Source organism: Pungitius pungitius, chromosome 8, assembly GCF_949316345.1.
Source record: "Pungitius pungitius chromosome 8, fPunPun2.1, whole genome shotgun sequence".
Lineage (NCBI taxonomy): Eukaryota > Metazoa > Chordata > Actinopteri > Perciformes > Gasterosteidae > Pungitius > Pungitius pungitius.
The window spans coordinates 1,659,553-1,685,949 of NC_084907.1; the positions used below are offsets into that span (position 1 = coordinate 1,659,553).

At 46.7% G+C, this 26,397-nt stretch overlaps 2 protein-coding genes across 2 annotated transcripts in view; both read left to right on the forward strand.

Annotated features, from left to right (window-relative positions):
- The first annotated feature begins 1,844 nt into the window (after positions 1-1,844).
- slc2a1b (solute carrier family 2 member 1b) lies at positions 1,845-15,914 on the forward strand. The gene is made up of 10 exons (XM_037490831.2): positions 1,845-2,260; positions 8,093-8,188; positions 10,675-10,835; positions 11,042-11,282; positions 11,371-11,533; positions 11,660-11,847; positions 11,997-12,101; positions 12,822-12,923; positions 13,027-13,230; positions 13,885-15,914. Exons 1-10 carry the CDS (start codon positions 2,246-2,248, stop codon positions 14,086-14,088), a joined length of 1,479 nt encoding a protein of 492 aa, XP_037346728.2. The 5' UTR covers positions 1,845-2,245; the 3' UTR covers positions 14,089-15,914.
- A 9,785-nt stretch (positions 15,915-25,699) lies between these two features.
- Positions 25,700-26,397, forward strand: part of rap1gapb (RAP1 GTPase activating protein b) — a 40,628-nt gene continuing 39,930 nt past the window's right edge. The window contains exon 1 of the mRNA XM_037490017.2: positions 25,700-25,979. The gene's annotated coding sequence lies outside the window, so the exon portion shown is untranslated. The remainder of the gene's footprint in view (positions 25,980-26,397) is intronic.

A 26,397-nucleotide genomic window follows, 5' to 3' on the forward strand; every position in this document is an offset into this window, starting at 1 on the left:
TGTGCTTCGACAGCCACCCGTAACAGACGCGCCAGGCGCCTCATCGCCACCTCATCTCTGCTCGTGGATCGGACGTAGCGCTGGCGGACGGGAAGAGGAAAGAGAGAGAAGTGCATTCTGCTCCGTCATTTGAGCTTCAGGAAATGCTTTTGTTCTTGCACGTTGGTTTACGAGCCACGTTCTTTGCATTTTGTTACCTCAAAAACCCCAAGCTGTGTTGCTCGTCACTTAATTCCACATTTAAGGCACTTTGCTGAGGAGCCGCTGCAGGTCTGGTTCTCACTCAACCTTTTCCACAGCGTTTCCCTGTTATTGTTCTCCCAAGGTTTCAAAGGCAGAAGATAAAATACAAAGGGAACACATTTTGACAAAATCCTACCCGTCACCCTCCCTTTTCTGCAGAGCATTTCGTGCCCTGTGAAAACACGTGCATTTCCCATAATTATTTACATAATATATTTTTTGTACATCAAATCAGACCGGACACATTCCCCACAAAAGGTTTAAAATGTTATTTATTTTTTCAGGCCTTTGGTAACAAACATCTCGGCTCACAGTAGAGGGATTGAATGGAGAGCACCGATGTCATACAGCATCTCCACCAACGTGGTGAGAGATCATTAGATCACACGTGTGGATGTTTGCCATAACTCATTGTTAGAAGGCTGAGAACAGACAGCAGACGGGTGGTGGGGGCGGGGGGGGGGGGGGGCATTCGCAACCAACTACACGGTGATGAGAACAGTACGAAAAACCACTCCAGCAATTCGGCATCAACTCTTGCGTTATCTGGGACTGAATTACGTTATTGAGTAAAAGTTAAGTAACAATGGACATTGTGCAATCATTCTTTAAGATAACATAAGAGACACTTAATTGACTTTTTTTGGTTCATGCACTCAAATAAAGAACTTTGGTATATTGGGGTTGAGTGATCTGATGAGACATACCTTGCTTGTACAGAAATGGAACAATTGTGGCACTATATCATAATATTAGAGTATCAAAATGGGAACAACTTTCAAACAAAGCACCCTTCACAAACAGCTGGTAAATTGTGAATTACAGTGTTTTAATAGGCTTCGTAGACCAGGTATAAACCTTAATGATCGGTTGTAAAGACAGCATACTGATATCAATTCCACTGTTAAAGAGACAAGACAAGGACGCCCTTCATATACTGTACATATTTTAAAACTTTAAAATAATTCAACAAAACGTTATATTCTACTGTGTTGTTCTCACTTTGGTGCTGTAGTCTGCAACGTATGGTCTTTACTTTAATCTATTTACTCAAAAGATAACTAAACAAAGGTTGGTCAATTAATCATATATAATATAATACAACTGAATTGTCCAAAACAACATTTTAGTAAAAATAAATTATTATATTTTCCACAAGCTTCAGCATTTCGGTAATTCAACAATAACTTGGCCAATGTGTACACGTAATATTAATATGACGTTTGTTCTAAGGAATAAAAAGAAATAACCAAGGACTTACAAGCTGAGCAAGTAAAATAAAACGTGTTGGACCAAACATCGGCTTCTAAATACATCTGTAACAAGTTGTGAAACGGCTTATTTGACGAAAAATGCACTTTCGTGTTTGTTGTTCTTCTGGGTTTGTGTCTCTGCGGTTGAAACGCACTTATTTTAAGTCGCTTTGAATAAAACCGGCCGCGTGATGAAAAAAATATGACGTAATAGCTGCGTACTTGTAACTTTTGGTACATTTTTTTTTTTTTTACATTGATGCTCTTATTTAGGTAAAGAATAAAATACTTCCCCCTCGTAGCTTGCAGACGTCCTCCTCCTCCTCCCCCCTCTTCCTCCTCCCCCTTCCACAAAGCGTGTGTTGTGATGTAAAACCATTTTTGCTCCCTCATTGGCGGACTCGGAAAAAAAAAGAGAAAAGAAACCCTTCAGGTATAATAATCGAGAAGCAGAGGAGCGTCCTCCTGTCTCCATAGAGCCGCACGAGGACACGACACCCCGAAGAGACTTTACGCCTGGTCCACGAAGCGGAGGGACAGAGACGGAGAGACACAGAGGGGGAGAGAACAAAAAAACACAACCCCGCAGAAAAAACCCAGCACTCGACTAAAGTTTGAAGCCACTTTAAACGGAGCAAGAAACCCCGTCGGAGATGAAGTTGTGAGTGGAACCCCCCCCCCCCCCCCGGGAGACGCCATCTCTCCGTCCCTGCGTCCAACAGGAAGACAAAGACGCCGAAGCTTCAGCCATGGACTCGGGGAAGGTAGATATACATTCAGATACTCACCCCCCCCCCCCTCCCGCGACTTTTCTCTCTACAGCAAACAGGTGTTTCTGTCCTGTCAAACCCGTCGAGTCGCACGTGCCCGGTTTTTTTCCTCCTTCCACGCTGTCGACTTTTACGTTTTTTCTTTTTTTTACCCATGATACACTTCTTCACGTCACACTGACGCCCACCGCTTCACAAGGCGACATCAGAAAGTACTTTTTTTGTCATATACATATGTATTAATTATTATATAGTTATAGTGTATTAATATCCGGTACATTTGAGTTAATCATTATTTTCTCTACGTCACGGTGAGAGGGGCTAATAAGACGCTTCGTCATGCTTGCATCATGAGCATTTCCGTGGGCGTGACGCGGCTACGTCACCTACGTCTTCTTTTTATGCAATAAACAAAATAATAATAATTTAAAAAAAAAAAACGTGACTGAAGTTTGCTAAGAGCCTCACAAAGTTTGTTTAGGTCCAAGAGGAAGAAGCAGAGACAGAAATAAATAAGATAAAAACTATTACTCCTATATATATATATATTATATATGTGTGTGTGTGTATAGAGTTTATTATTCAAGACAAAGAACACATTTGTAAAGCTTGAATCTGTTAGTCGGTTAGTTATTAATATGCTTTTGTTGGAGGTTTTGTTACACTAATATCCGTCAATCTTAATCCTACTAATCCATAGCAATGCCTCATATTTTCAAACTCACTGTATAATTATGTAAAAAAAAAAGTATAATCATGATGATTAAGAAGCAGTCGTAGCTGTCGCCTCTTTCTAAGCATAAAGTATCTGCAGAGTGGAATACTTGCACCCCAAGTTAAGTAAACCATTGTTCTGTTTTTAAAAGCTTACTGTTTATATTCAATTGATTTATTATTGTAATTATATAATGTAATTATTTAAGCCTCTGCTTGTGGACAAAAGCAAGACACGCTGCTTAGTGAACCACGTAACCCTAAAGCCCCCCCCCCCCCCCCCCCCATCAGTCCCGATTGGCGGCCCAATCTGACACGGAGGTCAGAGAATGTTTCCTCAGCTGTCACCACGACACTGTGGTCTCAAGGGGGGGAGGGGGACCGGGGGGGGGGGGGGGGTTGGTTGGTTGTGGACCTGATGGGAAACAGTCCTCTGTGTTCCCAGTTTCCACTGTGACACGGACACAGCAGATCTCCAGAGGGAGTGCGACTCTACGGAGGGAAGCGTATTGCACCCTCTGGGGAGGTGGGGGGAGGGTTTATAAAGGGGGAGGTGGGGGGGCTTGACCCTTTCCCTCCCCGGCTGCTCGCTTCACTCCCTCCTTTTGTTTTGAGCCGCTAGGTAAACTGTGGTTAAGCGTGCGAGGTTATTAACGTCTCGTGGTCACGGTTTTTCATACCTGGCCCAGTTTGTCTCTTTATGGGCAGACGGAGTCCAAACTTCCCCAAAAAACGACAGCAGCCAGCGTTGGTAGAACGTCGACTTCCTGCCCCGTGGGCCTCGAATACAGAGAAGTGTGAAAAGCCACCCGTGTTTCAGTCAGGTGTCTCTCCCGCGTTGAGCTTTCAGGGTTTACGGGCCGTTAAACCACGACGTGTCACCAGCGCCGGCTGCATTTAAACAACAATACAGTCATTTCCGGCAGAGCAGAGCCTGTTAACGACGTCGCAGTGTTGGCCAAACAGCAGCTTCAATTCCCGCCCACAGCGAGCTGTTGTGTGGAGATCCCACCTCGGTGCTCTCATTCGCACAAACAAAAGAATGAGAATCGTAATCGGGGTCAAGCACAAAGTTGACCCGCTCTGTTTGGAACAGAAACAGCCACTAAGCAGCACAGGTATTTTAATTCGGGACTCCATTGTACGGACTTAATGGTACGGGTTTAATTCCCCTCCGTCCGCTGCCCCCTGCCAACCCACCCCCCTCCTCCAGCGCCTCTCACGCTGGGACGGTCAGCCGTGTTCTAATGAGGCCTTGCTGCATAAAAGTTGCGATCAGAGGGTCCCGCCGGTGTTTTTCTAATTGAGACGAATTTGCTTCTGGAGGCAGGGAAATTAGCTCATCAGAACTCCCCCGAACCTGGTTTTTAACCCCCCGCGTTCCACGCCCCCCCCCCCCCCCCCCGCTGTGCCTGACGCTCTCTGACCCGATGAGGCCTGTGTTTGCTCGCGGGATGCGATGCACATACGGAGGAACGAGATGGGTTGCTTCTACGCTGTTTGGACAACGATGACCAGGAGATGATTAAACAATTTCATGGTCTCACATTCAAGCCGCTTTTGCATGTATTTGTTTATGTTTCCATAGGCAAATATGCCGATCCCATGTACTGTGTCCCCCTTCAGAGAAAGCCTCCGCTGCACATGAGTACATTGGACCAGAACCCGGGGGACACATTAGAACACTGCTGCAGTGTTTATGTTATTTATTCAGTTTTTTTTACTTTCTTTTTAGCAGAAGAGACCATTTCAGTAGAACCAAGTGGCCAAATATAAATATTCTAAAGTACGAATGACAGTAACTATAGTTAGGCCGAGAAATAATCAGGCTTTCCCCATTCATAGTACCTGGGCTTTGAGGGTGATGTTTAAGAAGATGTCCCCCCTCCTTTTGGAGACGCTGCCCTTTAAAGCTGAGCGCCGCCGGAGGACGTATTGTTTTCCCCCCCAGACGTCAGCGGAGGATCAGAGGGACGTGGCTGCAGTAACGTAGGCGCCTCCATCAAACAGTGACGCAATACTTCTTACTTCTGGGTACTATGAGTCACAAACTGAGTTAACATTCATCACGTGGACAACGTCTTCCTTTAGGCCCAGAGCCACTACAGCTGATGTGTGTTGAATGCTGGAAGGGAAAAATAGCAACACAGACACTTTGTGGAACAAACCTGAAGGCTGGAAGTACCTGTATTTAAGTAGTATTTTTACTTTTTTATGTTGTTGTATTTTTCATTCATAATGGAGTATTTTTAACAGCACTGTCTGATCAAGTTGAAGATACCAGATATTCACATTTGAGAGAACTGCTGATGCAGGAACCTCTTGTTGTCTGTAAGGACAGTTCACAAGTAGTTTGGCTTCTCTTCTCGTGTTGGCCAGTAAAAAAACCCGCCCCGTTTCCTGTTTGTCTCTCTGTCGTCTATTTCACAGTCGATAAACAAGTGTTTACTGTTGAACAGGAGAACTGGCTGCTGGGTAATAAAAGCAGAGAGACTCCAGAGCTGCAGAGCAAAGCAAAGCTGCCGCAGACAGAGTTAATGTGTATATATATATATATATATATATATATCATATCCAATGATTGGACAGATATGTCCACGTTACACACACACACACCATAGTTTCCAGATGTTTGTTGTTGTTGTTGTTTCCTGTTGTGGAAATGCAGCTGCGTCACTGTGCGTTGACTCGCTTTGAGGAAATGTTGGTCTGCAGGATGCTGGTGAGGTTCAGTGGGTTCGTCTGTAGTAAAACAGCAGTTTTTAACGCTGTCTTTTTGTTTTTTTACCTCCTTGATTTAAAGGTAAAATCTGGGAGAAGAACAGAAGTCGCAGAGAGCTGCGCAGACGGAATCGTTAGTGAATTCTAAGTAACCTCAAACCTTGTGATTCTAACTCAAAATATCCGTAAATCTCTCCAAACCTCCGTTAACTACAATAAATTAACCCTTTTTCTTAGAACCTAGCGTCTACTGATTTAATAGTTGTTTAAATGATAATGGCATAATTACACTACAAACTATTTATAATCATCCCTCTTGTAGATAAGTTAACACTTTATAATGCACGGGTTATAATGCAATGCACGTCAGGTAAATAACATGTAATGTAATAACATGTAATAAATGTTTGGGGACATTTGTAACAGTTGCAGCAAAGTGCTTCTCGTGTGATGCGCTCTGAGCTCGTGGCGCCCTTTTGGTTCGCTTAATGACCCCCCAGCGCTGTTTCAGAGGCGTGAGCTGAAGGAAGGAGGCCTCGCGGGGAACCTGGAGCCCAGGGAGCAGGAAAGAAGGTCCGGCTTCTCCAAGCTGTGATCATGAAATAGTTCTTTGGGGTGTGGCATGGCTTCTCTGAAAAAGGAATGTCGCATAAAGTGCTGCCGCTGCTCCTCGTCCTCGTTTCCAAGGAACTCTCAGACTCACCTTGTCTGCACAGTGATCACCTCCACGCTCATAATCTGTGTGTTTGAGCTGAAGTGGTGCTCAGGGAGGGTGTCGTGCCACTCCTCGAGGTGGCTTTGACAGGCGGCTGGTAAATGGTCAATTGTTATTTTCTACCAGTCGGGAGCGGATCTCTCTGCTTGCAGTTTAAAAAAAAAAAAAAAGCAGCTGGTAGCTGTTAACTGCAGCCGTGAGCAGCGTCTAGTTCCCCTGGAATCACCCTCTGCAGAAAGACGCCACAGCGTCCGGCTCCTTTAAGGGGCCAATTCAAAAAAAGTAGAAAAGCGGGTTTGTGTGTGTGTGTGTGTGTGTGGTGTGTGTGTGTACTGATCTGTCACGTAGAGACGCTGCCACCTCACAAAACGTGTCCCTATTGGTGCAGAGATGGAGGCGGGTCTTCAGTTGGGGCTCGCGTGAAGTTTCTCCTCCTCTTTCTCATGCAGGGCAGGAACAGACGCTGTGCCTGCACCATGCACTTTGGTGACATTGCAGAAGAGCATGAAAAAGGATTATTGTTTTTTAATTTAATGTGTGTGTGTGTGTGTGGGGGGGGGGGCAGTTCCTGTGTTTGTCTTTTTCTCCAGGAGCTTAAATGAAAATTCAAGCAGCTATTTAGCCTCATAGTCTAAAGGAAGGAACCAGACCCATCGTACTTTTTCTGCCCACAACACACACGGCACACATGTGTGAACATTAAGTGAACATTAAGTGAACATTAAGTGAACATTAAGGAGCATTTTGCTCCAAAAGTTAGTTTGATGTGCATCCTTTACCACCGATGTTCATGCTCGTATTGTCTGCATATGATACAAGAAGAAAAGGTCAGGTCTTCTGTTGCCATAACATAGTTCTTAGGTGTAAATCACTGGGGGTGGGGGGACAAAGCTGGGTTTGATTCCAAAAGTCTGAGCGCCGATCATCATCCGGACACGGGGGGGGGGGGGTGGCTGACCGTGTGATACGAAAGATGGAAATAGCAAGCGGCTCCTCTGCTGTTTACGCTCCGTTTAACCTGAGGTTTGTGTGCTTTTCGGGGGGATTAATGCACACTCATGAAGTACATGAAGTACGTGCTTTATCACTGCCAGCGTTTCCCGCTTGTTTTTGTGATGCCAGGTTTGAGTGAGCAACAAAAAAATTGCACTGTGGTTTATTAACGTTTTGGTATGAGGAGAATCTGTAGTAATCCACTGGGCTCCACTGGGATCAAGTAGTCTCTGCAATAACGGGAACGCAGACAATAACATCCAAGGAGCCAGGTTCCCGCGGTTACGTCTGCTCAGACCTGACCAACGACCCAGGAAGCAGGAAACAGGTGTCCCAGCTACACACCAGTGTCTCTCAGGTGGCTTCACCAACACATCTTCATGTGTATTTGTGGTCATGAAGAAGTGTGCTTTCGTTGTGCAGGTCATGAATACACACGGTGAGGGTCAAATTGGCCTGAACATTTTATTGAGTCCAGTGCACAACGGGCCCGAGACACGCCTTGTTCCACAAGAACCGGCATCGACTCCATTTCTTCGTAGTTTGAGTTTGTAGTTCAGATAAAACCGGTAAAAGCTGCAGGTCATGCTGCTGGCAGCAAAGCTCCACTTTCTCTCCGCTGTGGTCGAACTGGTCAAACTGGTCTCTGACTGAGTCTTCCTCTGCTTCCTGTTGTCTTGCAGAAAGTGACGTTCACGCTGATGCTGAGCGTGGGAGCCGCTGTGATTGGCTCCCTGCAGTTCGGCTACAACACCGGAGTCATTAATGCCCCTCAAAAGGTGAGTTCAATGTTTATTTGGGGTTTAGTTCAGCTTAGCTTTAACTTTTATTTTAGTGGACAACGTTCCAGAAAGTGCCTAAAAACAACAAAAAACACGATGTATATGCACACACACACACACACACACACACACACACATATCTCTTTCTTAAAGGTGTGTCACATATGAACCGTATCTTTGGCCAGAGCAAAGACACACGCTGAGAAAAGCTGTACCAGGAAGCTCAGAGGAGGTGAAATGAAATATAAAAATATGTGGACACACTATATGTGGACTTTTTATGGGCAGACAGGTCGGCCCGAGACACTCATTTCCTGTGGATTGTGGACACACCCCGTGGTGACACAGCTGTCCGGGCACAGGTCACAGGTGTGTCGCCAGGCGGCCTTTTATTCTTTAAGTCACCTCTCAGGTACGCTGAGGCGTCACAACCCCCCCCCCCCCCCCTCCCCACCGAGACAGCGACACACATTCGCTCATTGGCAGAAACAAGGGCCTCAGTCAAAGATGAAACCTCTTTCTTCACGAGGGAGCAGGAGAAGAGGGAAGAGGACTTTTACACAAATTGTGAAATCCACCCTTGGATTGTGAAAACAGGGAAAATTACATTTTACTACATTTTAACCAGTTAAATGTAGTTCTTCAGAAGGTCCAACGGGTCCAGAACTGTAAGATATTTACTGTGGTTTGCAGTTACATAAATGAGCAAATGCTCACGTTGTAAAAAGCTCGGTGGGACAAAGGTTCGATCCGTCTTGCTCAATAAAATGACCCAAATAACGGGAACCGTTGAGTAATCGCTGCAGACCGCACTCGCTGTTGGGCAACAGAGATTTACCGATCTTTCATTATGTTTTAATCCAGCATTTTGCTGCAGCTCAGCTCAGGAGTACTCTGTGAGGGGGGGTTGGGGGTTGGGGGGGGGGGGGGGGGGGGTGGTAAGTGGTCTGCTACACACTGGGCCACTGTGAAGCTGCCCTCTTGGCTCTTTATCCCCTTTTCCCAACACTCAGCCTCTGTCACACACACACACACATACACACACGCACGCACTCACACACGCACACACACACAGACACACACACACAGACGCTGATGACCAGTCACCCAACACCGGCTCCCGATCCCTCATCACTTCAGTGCCACTTCAGAGGCTGTTATTTCACAAACGCATCTTTTTGTGTGGCGATAAAGGCGATGTCGCTGTGACGCAGGTCGGGCCCCGATTTAGATACGCGCCGGCGAGGGCCCCATCCCCCCCCCCCCCCCACCCCCCCCCCACCCTCCCCGAGCAAATAACTCCCTTGTATGGACATTTAGGCAAAGAGTCGTGTGTTGTTTACAGTGGTTTCATCCTGGGAAACATCTCCTGGGTTAGTTTCTACATCTTTCTTGTCCTGCAGAGAAGTTTATTCCTCAATGTTTATTTTCTACGTGTTCATGGCCAACGGGAGGAGAACATCTCTGAAATACTGCTACTCAAACGGGACTTCCTGTGGGACAGACCATCTCTAGGACAGACTACAAGTGGAAGGACCAAAAGCCCCAAATGTAAAAGTCCTTTTCTCTCGCTGTGAGGGAGTCGCTGTGGTCGCTGTGGTCACTGTGGTCACTGTGGTCACTGCGGTCAGAGCCGCTCCGCCCGTTCACAGAGGGAAACAAGACCAGGACTTTTCTTCCCCATCAGCCAGCTGAGTTGGTGAGAGAGTCACTGTGTGACTGGAGTCGTGTTGTGATGGAAAACGGCCCACGACGTTTGGTTTCACCTCGTTGATTCTCTTTGAGAATGAGGTCTGGAATCCGGCTGCTACTGGACCCGTATAGTGGCTTTAAAAAGCAATTATTACATCATAGGAATCATTGTAATACTAATTATTGTTGTCTTAAAGGGTTAAGAGCAGAACGGGTTTCATCACACACACATATAACATTTACCGTCCGTATCCGTAACCCTCTCTCTCACACACACACACACACACACACACCCTTATGTCAATTCATTACTGTAGATAAACAAATCCACACGCTATGAGAGCCATCAGTTGTTATACTGTGGCACGAAGCTACGCCCATATTTGGAGAGTTCAAGCACAAGTTGTAGAGCAATATACTTACAGAATCAAAATACCACATTTTAAGCTCTGCGTTCAGCGAGAGCTCTCCTGAAGGAGGTGTGTGTTGTGGGACAGCTGATAGTCGAGATGAACCAGTCCGTGTGTCAACAGCGTCACGGCGTCGCCCCAAAAATATCCCTCTTCCACGGGGAAGCCCTTAAGATAGCCGCCTTATCTCCACGTGCTCGGCGGGCAGCTGACATTGGCTTATGAGAGGAGGGGGGGGGGGGCGTCATGGATCACATGAGAAGTGTCACTGTGACCCACACAGGCCGTGTGGGCTCTTAAGACTTCATGGTAACGGTCACACTGCCATCAGCTGGCCACGCGGCGCCAGTCCACTAAGAGAGAACCTTCTCCTCGCGGCAGGTCATTGAGAAGTACATCAATGAGACGTGGTTCCAACGCTACCAGGAGCCCATCAGCAAGGAATCCCTCACGGGCATCTGGTCCACCTCCGTCTCCATCTTTTCTGTGGGAGGCATGTTGGGGTCCTTCTCCGTCGGACTCTTCGTCAACCGCTTCGGAAGGTGAAGTGAAAGTAAAACCCATTCCACATTTGAGTTCTATAATGTATAATAACTTTATTTGTGAAGGAATGCAAAAAATCAGAGTTGTGGAGTCGGAGAGTTGATTAATAGTTAAAGCGACAGCACTCTTTGATCTGACTAGAACCCCCGTTGTTCTTCAAAAAGAAATTGCATTGAATGTTTGTTTGATCGTCCTCGGCCTGCAGGAGGAACTCAATGCTCATGGCCAACGTCCTGGCCTTCATCGCCGCCACTCTGATGGGCTTCTCCAAGATGGCGAGCTCGTGGGAGATGCTGATCGCCGGGCGCTTCGTGGTGGGCCTCTACTCGGGCCTCTCCACGGGCTTCGTGCCCATGTACGTGGGCGAGGTCTCCCCGACGGCCCTGCGCGGCGCCCTGGGCACCTTCCACCAGCTGGGCATCGTCGTCGGCATCCTGGTCGCGCAGGTGCGAGGAACGCCGTCCGGTTGTAAAAGTCCCCCCCCGCCCCCCGGCGCGCCATTGTGCTCACTCTGTGTCCTGTGTGGCGCCTCAGGTCTTCGGCATGGAGGCCATCATGGGCAACGACGACCTGTGGCCGCTCCTCTTGGGCTTCACCGTCGTGCCGGCGGTGGCGCAGTGCATCCTGCTGCCCTTCTGCCCCAAGAGCCCCCGCTTCCTGCTGATCAACAAGAACGAGGAGAACAGGGCGAAGGCCGGTGGGTCCTCGCACGCACACACACACACACACACACACACACACACACGCACTCTGCTGTATCCCTGCAACATCTGTGACAAAGTGCCGCGTGTGGAGTTGACGCGCTTCTCTCCCTTCACGCCAGCGTTGAAGAAGCTCAGAGGCACCAGCGACGTGAGCGCCGACATGCAGGAGATGAAGGAGGAGAGCCGGCAGATGATGAGGGAGAAGAAGGTGACCATCTTTGAGCTCTTCCGCTCGCCGCTCTACCGCCAGCCGCTGCTGATCGCCGTGGTCCTGCAGCTCTCGCAGCAGCTGTCTGGCATCAACGCCGTGAGTGTCCACCATAAGACGTTGTCCCGCTGTGGGAGTCCACTCTAAAACATCTCCTCCCCTCCCCCCTACCGAGGTGCTCGGGCACACAAAGCTCCATCAGACAATAAAACACGCCCGCCTCACGTCTTTGTGTTTGTCCTTCTTAGGTTTTCTACTACTCCACAAGTATCTTTGAGAAAGCCGGAGTCCAGCAGCCCGTCTACGCCACCATCGGCGCCGGTGTGGTCAACACGGCCTTCACCGTGGTGTCGGTGAGTAACGGGTTGTTGTGGGGAAAATACTAAAAAGTCTGATGAAAACATTGTTAATAAACGTTATTGATGTCTCTCTGCGAGATGTTTTCTAGAGCTGTCAGTTAAACGCGCGATTAACGACGACAAACCCATTTTAACGTTGTCCATTTCAATATTGAGAGATTAACCTTTTAAAATGCATCTATTTATTTTGGGAGGGGGGTGGATGACTGTTGTTGTCTGTTTGAGTAGCTGCTGAAAGCAAAGAAGTAGTAGCTCACCTTTCATTGGTAACCTCACTGTTACAGTTCATTGTTTCTGAAATCAGAGGCCTGACTGCTTTGTTCACGGCAAACTTTGAAAAAATACAATATTAAATTTAACTGCACTACAGGCTGAGTTTACCTCAAATGTGCACTTTATCATTTGTTGTTTTTCGGTAAAATAAAACATTTGCATAAAGAGAGACAATCCACTTCACTATGTTGATAGGAGCATTAAAACGAAGAATAAATATGGAAAAAAACTGTTTGAATAGCTCAAAATGTGAGATTAATTCTAATTAATTCTGAGTTAACTATGACATAAATGCGATTAATCGTGGTTAAATAGTAAATAGTAGTATTTTTTTGGAATTATTCATGTGCAGCAGGCATGCTGCATCCAGGTGCATCTCTCTGCAGCACTGACCTTGTTCTTCTCCTTGGTGCCCCCCCCCCCCCCCCCCCCCCCCTGCAGCTCTTTGTCGTGGAGCGCGCAGGGCGCAGGTCTCTGCACATGATGGGGCTGCTGGGAATGGCCGGCTCCGCCGTCTTAATGACCATCGCTGTGGTTCTGCAGGTAGGTGCCCCTCCAGGTGATGTAGGCGCCGGGGGTTCCCGGTGAGCCAAACTCCGCTATCTAACACCCCCCCCCCCCCCCCGCTTGTCCTCTGGTGTTGTAGGAGCAGGTGAAGTGGATGTCGTACGTGAGCATCGTGGCCATCTTCGGCTTCGTGGCGTTCTTTGAGATCGGGCCGGGTCCCATCCCCTGGTTCATCGTGGCAGAGCTCTTCTCGCAGGGCCCCAGGCCCGCCGCCTTCGCCGTGGCCGGCTTCTCCAACTGGACCGCCAACTTCATCGTGGGAATGGGCTTCCAGTATGTGGTGGTGAGTGACTTCTCAGGAAATGGAAGTTTTCTGAAAACCGCTGCATAATTTACTATTAATCACAAATGGGACAGAATTTGACTTCAATTGAATAAATACATTCATTTAAAGTAAACACATGAATAAGCTTTCCCTAGTACACATCATTTCACAATGACATAAAGCGGGGGTTCTTAACCTTTTTGACCTTGGGGCCCAACTTTTGATGAACAATCCGTTATATAATAGTGTAATGTAATATGAACACTGTCTTGGATGAACTAATTGATATTACTCAAGGTCGGATTTGTATTCATTGACTAAATAAAATAATTAAATTAAAGTTTAACAAGCAAAAACCTGATTCAGTGATCATCACAAGGATGTATTTATTACCTGAATGTAAACCTTCACAAACAACAATTCTTGGAACAGATGAAGTTAAATATTATTATAATAATAATTTGAAAGGCTTGAGCCAGGTGAAACACAAAAATAACTATTACTTTTACTACAGAAAAAAATGGAGAAAAAAAGAATGTAATTAATAAATAATATGGAGTAATAAAACTTTTATGTATTATGTATTTCATTTAAGAATCACTGACTGAATCCATTGGCTTTTTAATCATTCCCACGTTGCCACGCCCCTCTCCTCTTATCCCTCCTCCACAGGCTGTATGTGAGGGCTACGTCTTCATCATCTTCGCCGTCCTGCTGCTGGGCTTCTTCGTCTTCACCTTCTTCAAAGTGCCGGAGACCAAGGGCCGGACGTTTGACGAGATCGCCACCGCCTTCCGGCAGACGGGCGGCGGCGGCGCGGCGGCGAAGCACTCGCCGGAGGAGCTCAACAGCCTGGGAGCCGACTCTCAGCTCTGAGGGACTGAGGTCCCAACTTCTAACAGACTTCCCTTCTCGGGCCGAGGAGGTCCCCCCCCCCCCCCCCCCCCCACTCCCCCCCGAGAAGAATCTACTAACTAGAAGTAGACGCACCCACTGGTAGAATAACTTTCACGCTGTCACCACATTTCGGGCATTTTTTTTTTATTTTAATTTTTTTAGCAAAACTTGCAGCCTTGGTGATTCTCCGCCCCCCCCCCCCCCTCCCCTAGATGACGTCCCCACCTCGCGGCACACAGAAACAATCTCTCAATGGGCACCGTGTCGCCCCCGGTGTGGGGAGGGCCGCCGCAGATAGACGGGGAAGATTTTTAAGATTTCAAAGTGATTTTGAAGAAGGAAAAAAACAACCTTTTTTAAAAATCTTTTTTTCCATTTTCACTGAATCTATATATATTTATATATATATATAAATATAACCATAACGTTAGTTTGTTACTATCTGGTTTAAGAGACCCGCTGCTGTAGAGGTGAGTTCACTGTGCTAAATGCTAAATGTTTTTTTCTCACTGTAATGCTGCATCACTGTAGTGGACTGTGGATGCTGCACCGACGTCCCCCCCCCACCAGATGGGGCCCTGCCCTTAAAAAAAGCTCCCGCTGCTCCATGGAGCTGGGAGACCTTATGTGGAGCGTGTTAAGTTACTGAGTGCACAAACTGTGATATCCTTGCCCCCGCTGGGGGGGTTTCTGCTTAACAATTAGTACAACGGTGTTACTTCTGCTCTCGCTGGATTTTACTCCTTTAATCGTCAGATTGATTCCTGTGCACCACGAAATTCATCCACCATCCATGTATTTTTACTCCCTCTTTAGCAGAACAGTTGATGAAATCGCTAATAGAATGAATCCATCGCTCCAGCAGCCGCTGAACCCAAAAAACAACAGAACCGGAACGTTCTGTGTGTTCAGGAGCCGGTGAGAAACACGCCGTCGAGCTTCACTGCTGCGTCACTTCACCGACCCGCGTTCTTCTTTTAATGCGTTGTTTGAGGAAAGTTACCTTTTTTTTAAGCAGCACTTTATTCTTTCTCTTTGTCATTTCCTTTTTGTGCTCGCAGTGTGGAACCTTTGTTACTGACGAGAGTCTGACTGACTAATGTTTTTAATATGGAAATGTGTGACATGGCGTCATTTGTTCACATCTGACACCACGTCAATGGTCAAATGAGGATGTGCATCCGAATTCGTAAATCTCCTTTCATCATTCCATAATTTTAATTACTGTATACAGAGCATCCATATGTTGTCCTCTGATGGATCGCCTCCCCTCAAAGAGCCACTCTGTGCGTTTGTGTGGCTTTGTTCTATCTTCTTTCACCTTCTTCACCAGCAAATTGTAAAAATGGCACCGAGCGATGTCGTCCCAAAGCTCTTATCCAGCCCGTGTTCTGTGTACGATGCACTCGGGCGGTTGACCTTTAAACGGAGCCGCGATGTAAATATCAAACACACTACACTCTCCGAGTTGATCAAATGTTGAACTTTTAAGTGACCTTTTTTTTTTCGGTAGATAAATGAATTGGTTAGAACTGTACATCTCTATTCTTTTAGCTTCCAGACTTACTACTGTTCCCTTTTGATTTTATACCTCAAGAAACGTATAATTTAATATTTAGATTTTAAATTCTGTATTTACATGTTTTAGTGCACAGAGAATAGTCTAATGTTTGTAACAATGACATATCTGCGTGTGTGGTTCTATTGGATATTAGAGGTATGAATTAAGATGGATGATGTTCTGAATGCTTAAACCGCCCTTTGTAAGTGGTTCAATACTGAATAAAAGAAACAATTCATACAGATTTCCACGTTTCGTCACTTTTTGTCAGAATTAAGTGCATCCATGCAGTACTTTACGTGGGGGGGGAGGGGGGGGCTGCACAACCCCCAGAAAACAGTCTGACGCATCGTCGACTTGGTTTAAATGATGAACATCTTCAGTCACTGTCAAGTGGCCGTCGTTGCTTTCATCAGACAAAGAAGACGTGAAGACGCTTTAGATGTAAAACCAACAAAAAACACTGTAAGACCCTCGCAAAACATTTTGACCTTGCTGAATAATTCACAGGAACACGTTGCATAATCCTGGCTCTCAAAACCCTTTCAACAAATTAAGGTTGAACTGCAAAAAAAAGTAAAGAACTCAAACTTCAATATAAATTGACTGTGGTTCTTTATTTCATTCACTGTCTGAGTGACCAGATGTGATTCGCTGCTTCAAAGGAGTGTTTGAAGATGCTTCTTCAGAACCACTGAATCCAAGATTTATTCTATACGTCCAAATACAAGACGTCTCGTTTTTTAGTTTAAAGGTGTAAAACGCAGCGCCTGAAAAAACAACGTTTGGACTGAGAGAATTAAAGAAAAATGCCCTTGCTTTGGACTGCAGGTTTGTGCGGGGGGGGGGGGGGAATAACGCCTTGTTGTCGCTAGTGGGTGCTTAGCTCTTACTTCTCACATTATCAAACAGCATGTTGCACCTTTAACTCATCACAGGGAAGTTATGACGTTGAAAGGTTCAACGCTACGTCTTCACAGGATGAGCTTTGTATATGAACCTGCACGAATGAAAATCACCGTAAAGCTTTGAACCAACTGGGATGTGGATTCGTTCATTTATGCAACGAGGCTGCAAATCAATAGCAAGCAGCTGCAGCTGATGTCTTATTCATGTCTTTCTGGTCCACGTGAGACGGACTCACATCTCGGGCTCAGGTGATGAAAATGAGATGAAATCAATGCAAATACACATCTACACATCCGCACGTGTGCACATGTGAGGGGGCAGGCGTGCTGACTCCAGCAGGAGTATCGCAGTCTCACCATGAGATCGGAGTGTGACCTCTGACCTCAGACCACTGTGTGGGTGGGCGCTCCTGTGTGAGCAGGATGGGATCATCTGCCAACCTGAAAAAGGCTTTGAGATGTGATGTCTGACCCCTGTGTGACCTCTGTGTGACCTCTGTGTGACCCCTGTGTGACCCCTGTGTGACCCCTGTGTTCTCCGGGGGGAAGCTGCTCTGCATTTAAGGCTGATGGACGGGTGGTTTTAAAGGGGACTGGACATCACCCCCCCCACCCCCCACCTGGAGGAATCTGATTAAGTCATCATGTCGTCGTACATTTAGAACGTCTGTTACGTAAAACTGAAACCGTTCACTAATTTGCCTCTTTCAGTTTTTCCAACTGCCACAACTACAATACTAAGCCCCCCAATGAAGGTTCTCTTCATGGTACTCGGGTACATTATGAAGAGCTGTGCCGTGTTGGGTCTCTGAACCTGCAGTAGCTTCCCACCCGGCCCTCCTGGCGCCCCCTGGAGGCCTCCAGCAGAAGCCTTCACCGCGCAGTGACACTATGGAGGGAATAGTTTTACTCCACAGTGGGACTTCGTTTAAAGCGTTGCCATCAGTAACCATGAATCAACACGTCTGCACGTAATGCTTCTGCATGGGGGACACGTGCACAGTCGGTATCGGATTCCCCTCCCGGTCGGGGCCGTGCAGCTGAGGCCTCCCGTTGTTGTTGTTGTTGTTGTTGTTGTTGTTGTTGTTTCTTACCCTCCCCCCCCCCCGGTGCTGATACCATCTATGGGTGCTCTTTGCGCCTCTCTGTCTCTCTGCCGTCAGCACCGAGCTCAAGACTCCAAAGGGATTTCACATGTGTCCTTGACAGCAGCTTCATCAAAGTGGAACACTGTGGAAAAATAGTAATAAGATGAAGGTACAGCTCCTTTAGAGCAGTGAAGCCCTGCTGGTTTCTCTACACCTTTAACTGTGTTTCATTGTGTCGGAGGTCAAAGCTCAGTTTAACACTGAGACTCACTCTGTGTTTCTAGAACAGAACAATACATTGACAGGATGAAGTATTTCTGAATTTTGCTGCTATTAAACTGATTTGAAATCCATTTAAAACCTTTGAAAACAAAGTGTCCCCTCAGAATACCACAATCTCATGTGTCAGTCTGTAGAAAGTAAAAAACCAATTAATGGTTCTGCTCACATCGATTTGCACCATCCTCGGAGAAGGATCCCGCTTTGATTTCTTCTTTTTTTTTTCTCCCATCCCCGATATTGCAAGTCGGGCTACACAAATAGAATGTGATTGAATATAAGTTAAAAGAAAAGACGAAAAGCCCTTAGAAAGAACCTGGAGCCTGAAATTCTGCTTTAGAAGATGGCAGCTTGCGTTCAGTCGGGAACACCGGGTCACAGTGCAGCTATTTTTCACGCTCAAATATCAATAATCGCAGTCGCGACTCTCCTCACGGCTATTCCAACCACAGCGTATCACATGGAGACTAAAGACGTGAAATCCTAAAAGTGACACAAGCTCCAGTGGCTTCAGCTCGAGAACAAACAACAACGGGTTTAGAGACAAATGGATCTAAAGGCAGCAATTAATCAGGCCCAAAGAAAAGGGACGAAAACACGTTTGTACCAGACATGGACCGAGAGGAAAGGAGTAAGAATAATATGAGAAGATTAAAATCCACTTCCAGAAGTTACCTTCTCGTCTGCTTGGAAGTGACGTGGACTCTTTGTGATGAGCCAAGCTGACTGGAGCGTTACTATTCACATTTTAACACAAAAAAACATTTTAATTGGGGTTAACCCAAGGAGACTTCAACTTGTTTCCTTTTTAATTTTAACGTAATTAAGTCGACGAGGTCATTTACATTTTTTTTTTAATATTTGAATTAAGTTAACTTTCTAGTTATGTATTAGTTATCAGCTGTTATGCTAACCTCTGCCTCGAGCTTGATTCTGACCGATATATATAAGTTCTTATTACTGCTTTAAGCATCAACAAGGGCAAGAAAGTGTAAATCTCCAAAAGCAAAATGAAGACACACACGCACGCACACACACACACACACACACACACACACACACACACACACACGGAGAGTGTGCCACAAACACCCAAGAACATGCTGTTAACCATTTTCTGTCTTGAGTAATTATTTCTGACACACTAACAAACTGTGACAGCTCGAGACATTCAGGACTGACGGAGTGAGCGACACGACAGCAGAGTGAACTTTGAGATGAAGACAGTGGAGGAGAAGGAGAGAGAGAGAGAGAGAGAGAGAGAGAGAGAGAGAGGTGATGAGGTCAGAATAAAGGAGGAGGAGCAAAACAAAGTCCCCCGAATTAAAAGACAAAATCCGTGTGAGTAGCAGCACTCACTCAGTAGTTCTCTCCTGTTCTGTGGTACGTGTAGGAGTGCTGCAGTACGTGTGGTTCATGGACTCACACAGACAAAGAGAAAAACTACTCACTCCATCGAGGGGGCCTTCGTCGTCATGGTTACAAGGTTGGGGGGGGGGGGGGAGACAATCGCGTTGAGGGTTGGAGGAAAGAACGCCGACCGGGGAACAGGAAACGGGAAACACGATCTATAATTTATTATAATTCCCTCTCTTCAGCTCCCTGCTGGGGAGCTCAACATGAGGCCCGGGGGGCTTGCGGGGAGACGTCCTAACAAAGGTCCAACCCCCCCCCCCCCCCTCACCCCGGGAATCTAATGCACACGGAAAGCCAAACCAATTCTCATTAGCCGGGCCTGGCGCCGAACCGTTGGAGGTGTACAGTCGAGAAAGCGCCGCGTCCGCGAGGTGAAAAGCAGTTTTGACATTTGGAAAGAGGCTGATGAGAAGTAACAAGTACGAGTGTTCCCTCGAGCAGATCCACACCCTCTAAGGTCAGACACATCTGGAGCCTTCCCTCTCTCACTGTGTGCACCTTCCCACCTTCCCACCTTCACACGTCAAAGGAAGCAAACCTCCTGGCTGAGCTTCAGACCAATCTAAGAAGCTTCAATGCTTTTGGTCATCATGATGTTCTGCGTTAAGGGGAGGGTCAGAAATCCCTCATTCACACTTTCAGGGGGGGGTGTCGGTGAAAGCACTGCAGAGCGGAATGGAGGCAGGAACATGAATAATTCAGCAGCGCTGGCCTGGATTCTGCATCCTGCGCCCCGTCAGCCGGGACCCCAGGAGACCCTCGGTGGGTTTGTAGCTCAGCTCAGCCGGCGCTGAAGAAAAAAATCGGGATCTTCAGACGCCACGAGGGGGGGGGGGGGACTGAGGGGAAACCACCCGAATAAAGACTTCCTGTCACCCTGACGAACTGGATAAAGCCGCTTAAATTCAAACCTGGGACTTGGTGTGAAGTTCAATGAAACTGCACCCCGCTGATGGGAAGGGGGGGGGGGGGGGGGGAACTAAATGCTAGAAATGCAAATGCGCTGCGAAATGTTCAAAGTAGATTGTAAGAGGTAGTGACAATTCTAATTATAGAGCGTTTCTTTAATCATGTGTTTTATTTATTTTGGGGTCACGCTCAGCATGTAGTGGATGCGGTGCTACACTTAGCTGACAGCATAATCCACCCCCCGCCCCCCCCCCACCCCCCCACTACACACACAAAACAATATTCTTTGCATCTCATTTCATAAAAACGGCAGAAAGCTGCAATTAGCCGAGGTCTCTCTGCAACATAATTACCGATGTTCAGCACGTCAGAGGCACTGCGAAGCACAAAAAGGGAGGAAGAGGAGGCTGAAGACGATGCAGGAGGAGATGCATTATAATATACAGTTTGTCATCGTGCAGTTTACTGCAGTCCGTTACGTTATACGTAAGAGAAACAAAAGGGCAGAAAAAATCCACCGTTCAGCCTGGACCATAAATTAAAGATGGAGACGATGGACTAAATGCTTTTGGGTGGTCATGAAATTGTTGATGTTTTAGACTATATTTAAAGGACGAAGATTTAAATGACTGTACATTTTACTTCAATTACTGTTAGATAGAAAATTCTCACTCGACACCAATGTAAAATCATCAAACAGGACGTTTAATGTTTGCACACATACAAGTCATGTGCCAATCCGGCTCAAAGGTTTTCTTCCTTCTTCGGAGCAGGAATACATAGTTGTAAGATGAACTTGCTTAAACAGGGAGGGGGGGCTCGGGGGGGGGTGGGGACCCAGGTGCTGGTAGTCGACCTCGAATAAACATCGACGCACAAACTCTTGTTAATCAGATGACCCAGAACACCGTGTGCCTCTAAGTGAAGGAGCACAGACTCTCTGTCGTACTAAAGGTAGAACATTATTCTAACAATTACATTTTTATCTAAAAAAACAGTGAGGTAAAACCGTTTTGGAAGTCAGAATCTGGAACCAGCTGTGACCTCAACGTTTCCTTTGTTAAAAAAAACATGCATAAGCCCTGATTGCCCCTGACGTGGCATCCACATCCCGTCTGAACCACTACAACCACTATGGGTCCTTGTAGCATTCCTTATTAACAGATGATCATTGCTCATAAGCTGGTGACATCTTCAGCAAGTGAAACAAGCGAAGAACGTGGATTTAATCAAGTGGATTTTTGGATTGTCTGACACGAAACTCGTTGTGATGGACGGATGAGCCTCCAGTGGAAAGGTGCTACGCTCATTTCGGGACTAGAGTTGGAGTCGAAAGAACAGGATTCATTAACATCACCTTCGCACGATGACCGATGGGTTCAGATTCCGGGTCTCTGCGATCTGCTGTCTGCGATGTCTGACTCCAAACCCCCCCCCCCCCCCCCCAACGAACAATAAACTGTTTAAAGAAGTGTAGGATATTAAATGAATAAATCAATGCATTTAGTGTGCACCATGATTTAGTCCTGACCTTCATCATACCAACCAATAGTGCACCAGCCCACCTTCCTACTGCCTCCCTCCCTCCCTCCCTCCCTCCCTCCACCCACCTGCTCACCGAAAATCTGATGGAGGCTCTTATCTCACAGGCATCCAACCGTAATGCTGTGGGTGGTTACACCAGCACCGAGATCAAACTGGTTTCCATCGATCCCAGCAGCAGACGCAGCAGCAGAAGAAAAGAATAAAGGAGCCTCTTGAAAAAAGCCTGAACAAAGGTTCTTCCAGCACCAAAGAAGGTTTTACACAGAGAATCCGTGATTTGATCCGATCAGAAGATGTAGCGTGGCAAATGGCCGCTTAATGTAATAACGTATAATAATAATAATATAAAAACTGTTTTCATATAAACCCCGAACAACACAATTATGGCTGCACATTGCTCATGGCCGTCATCACAGCAGCAGCTGAGCTTTTTCTCACTAATCACTAACTAATCTAATCCTCATGAAGGTAGATTTGTGTCTTTATTGTGCAAACCACACAAATCAGTAGAACAATATAAGAATATAAGAATACAACGGCACGCTGGTTACTATTGAAGAAGCACACTGTCGCTCTCACTCTTGCCTCATGAGAAACTGTCTGTGGAAGCTGGTCCCACAATTGCCCCCCCACCCCCACCGAACCCGAACCCCCTGGTTTGAAGTGCTTTTTCCAAACAACAGATAATACTTCAAATATCGGAAGCCCATGCAGAGTGGGGGCGGGGGGGCGCGACTGTTACTCGACCACCGCCCCCCCCCCCCCCCCCCCCTCCGCTCTCATCGACTCAAATAAAGTGTGACTCAATGGCCCTCCACACGCAGCCGTGACTAACGGGAGAAACGAGCAATTACCTTTGATTTATGAAATGAAAAGGTATTTTTTTTTTTGTGGTAAATCATGTTTTCCAATTAGAGCGCGTGCTGATGACATCCGCCGCCCCGCACGCCGTGAGAGGAGGCCCCCCCCCCCCCCCGCGGGGGGCAACGCGTGTGCAGCCTGTGTCCATGCGGAAGCTCCTCGTGCTGTTCTCAGCAGGGGAGCAGTCACCCGGATGAGGATCACTCAAATGGATCGATTACGCTGGTAATGTGGGACGTGTCTGGGATGGGAACTGACTGCAGGCTCCATGAGGTCATGGATGAACTTCCTGTCGGATTCTGATTGATTTTTTTTTTTTTTATCTCCGACAATCATTTTAACCCTGTTAATGGTTCCTAAAACGGAGTTGTATGAGAAGGTACAATCTATACGCATCACAATGAATTGCAGCAAAATGATGCTTAGCCTAGCTTAGCATAAATACAGCAGGAAAAGAGTGGTGAAAATAGGTGGATTAGTTTAAATATTTGCAGCTTTTGATATATGTTCTGTTCATTAAATAAAAAGATGGAATGAATTAGTGAGCTTTTTGTTGGGCAGATTAGGTCACCGATGGTGTTTTCCTGCCGTTGTCCTATGCTAACAGTGTAGTTGCTGTGGCTTAATATTTTCTGATTTTCTTTTGCAACCACTGGATTCAACATGGCATCAAATGTTATTTTTTGTAACATTGAAGCAGCAAAATGTACAATTTATACTTAAAAGTAGGCCAACTGACTCATCCAAGACGCAAAAAAACGCCACGTTGTACACAAATCACCACCATACCCCCCCCCCCCCCCCCTTCTTTAGCCCCCCCTCTCTCTCTCTCTCTCTCTCCGAGACGGAGCGTCACACCACGGTGACATTTCCCCGGCCGAACATGTCCGCGCAGTGTGAAGCCACCGTCTGAATAACCAATTCCGCCTCTCTGCCCCCCCTCCACCCCCGTGCCCTCGCATCGGCCCGGTTCACTGATGTCAGAGCTCCGCCTCCGGTCCTCACGAGGCCCCCGCGGAGCGAGTCCTTCGGTGTCACGCGGCGCAGAGATGACAAATGACCCTCTGCAGCGATACGTCAGGAGCAACCAGTGGGGGCCTCCTGCCATTCTAATATCATTTGAAGCTATTTATTTAATTAAATTGCTATACATTAGAGGCGTTTATCCATAAAACCTGTCTCTTTGTTCTAAAACGGGTCCAGTCGAAGCCCAAAGCTGAATCCTTCTGCCTTCTGCCCCCACTGAGAGCAAACCAACTGGACCTTAAGTGTTTTTCTTCTTTGGCAACTTACAACCGAAACGACATTCGTCCTTAAGCGCGGCCCGTGCTCTGAATGCTGCAATATGATTTCTGAAATTGAATTTTCCGAGGCCACAGAAATGTAATAACCTCGCCGCTAACGACAAGTGAGACGGACGAGAGGAGGGGATTGCTTTCGATTGGCTTTAGGGTGTTCCAAAAAGTCAATATCCGTCCCGCGTTTGGGCTCGGACCAACGAGACGTCGCACAACACAACCGCTGACTGACCTTTGAACTCACGGGAATAAGAGGAACCAAATGTGCACCTCTCGGATGCAGCCTCCATGGTCATTGAGCAATGTAAGGGCAACGAGGGTCTTGAAATGCACTATATTGTGTTCTTCAGTTCAGATCTTTAGTAAATAAGCCCCCATAACTGCACCTGTCACAGCATTACTTATCCTCTGTTTCCTTAATCAACACAAGTTACTTTAACTAACACAAGTAACAGTGGGGTCAATATGGGCAGAGGTTTAACGGCTCATCTAATCTGAAACAAAGACAAATGCTCTCAGAGTCTTTAAATCCACCGTCCAGAGAGGCGGCATGGATTCCCTCTAAAGCCTGTAATCCATACAGTGATTGGCAGGACAATGACCTCCTATTTAGGGGGCCAGAGGGGGCCACAGACAGTGAAGCCTCACTCCATGCAAATGCAGCACCAATAATGCTGTTACAAGAGATGCTCTGAACTGCTGCAGGCTGTTTGGAAATGAAAAGAAATGAAGTCAAAAAGAAGACTTCTGCCTCAACTCCTTCTGGCTTTTAATTCATCTTAAAAACATACTGTTGATATTCACCATTTAAAAGGCAGATTGGTCACACTTTTTGGTGATCCACTGACTGTGTTCTAGCCCCACTGTAAAGTTTATACTTGTGTAAAGTGGGCAGAGAACTGTTTTGATATCAGTGCTTGTTTCTTTCCTCAAATTAAAATCTATATTCCTTTCTGCGTGGAATTCACTGGTATTTTGTGTGTGTGAAGTAACACGAGAGCAGGGATGAACAAGTGAATTAATGGAGCCTTTTTTTTTACACACAGCTGGTTTGGTCTCATCACCACACACAGACGAGGCTTCATAATAGTGGAGAAAGCAGGGAGGGGGCACGACGTCCAGCTGGGCTTAATGTCTTAATGTCGATGAAGGTTTATGACAATACACAGTTGATTTTGCTGAAGAACGACATGGAACACTCATATCCACTCTATTCAATCTCAAATATAACCATTTATGTTTCGAACCATTATTTCTAAATCTACCTCTCTGCCTTAATGGATGAGGCGCAGCGCTTTTATCCATTACCCTGTTGGGAAAATGTAACCCGGCTGGATCCACGCAGCCGTACATCAAATCCTTCACCCCAGCCGCGCCGGAGGGGAAATAGAGCCAAACAACAATCAGCGATGGACACGGAGCCCGCGGATGATGGAGGAGGCTTTGAAGGAGCCAAAAAACACATATCCCTGAACTCTAAATGAATGAAATTTGAGGTTTTGGATGGTTTCTTTCTTTCCATAAATAAAGAACACTCAATTAGCAGGTTGTTGTTGTTGTTTTTTTTAAATGCATCTTTTTCTGAATGCATCTTTAAACAAATCATTTTGCAAATTCCATGACAGGTAGATCTGTTTGCTATTAAGACCTGCTCAGTAAGCTGCAGCACTATTTGGTGCTTTTTTTTTTTTCGTGTGTGGAGGAGGAGCCGGGCGCGCGTCGGTCGCTGGTCACGTGACGGAGCCCTATTTGAGTGAAAGGAGAGGAGAGGAGAGCCTGCAGGATGCGGCCAGAAAGGAGCCGAGCATCCGGCTGAGCTCAGCTCCCCTCCGCAGCCTCCAGCAGGCTGCTGACCGGGGACACTTCAGTTTAAAACAACAACAACAACAACAACAACAACACGTCATCCAACCAACCAACGCGAACATCCTCCTCCTCATCTTCATCAGAGCAGCGCCGAGGACGCGCGTGCAGGCGAAACCCTTCTCACAACCACGAGAAAGAGGTGAGAGAGAGAAAAAACGACTTTCTAAGGCAATTGTTATTTGGGCGTGATTATTTCTGAGCGAAGTCTCGCGCTGATCCGCGGGATCCGAACCAACGACCAGAGAGCTGGACCCTCCTCCACACATCGGACGCGCGCGGCGCGCGTGCACCGGACGAAAGGCAATTTGGAATGAGAAATATCCTAAATTGAAAAATGTGTTTTTTTTGGGGGGGGGGGGGGGGCGTGTAATGAGTTAAGTGTAGCATTCCTATTTCCAATTAGCAAACCCACAGGTAACTTATTAAAAAATAGGGGAATGCAGAATGGATCCGCCCCCCACCCCCCCACCCAGGTGAAATGCAAGGCATGTGTTGTAATGCTTGGTGTGAGTCGCTTTGGATAAAAGCCTCAGCTAAATGACACGTGATGCAAAGTA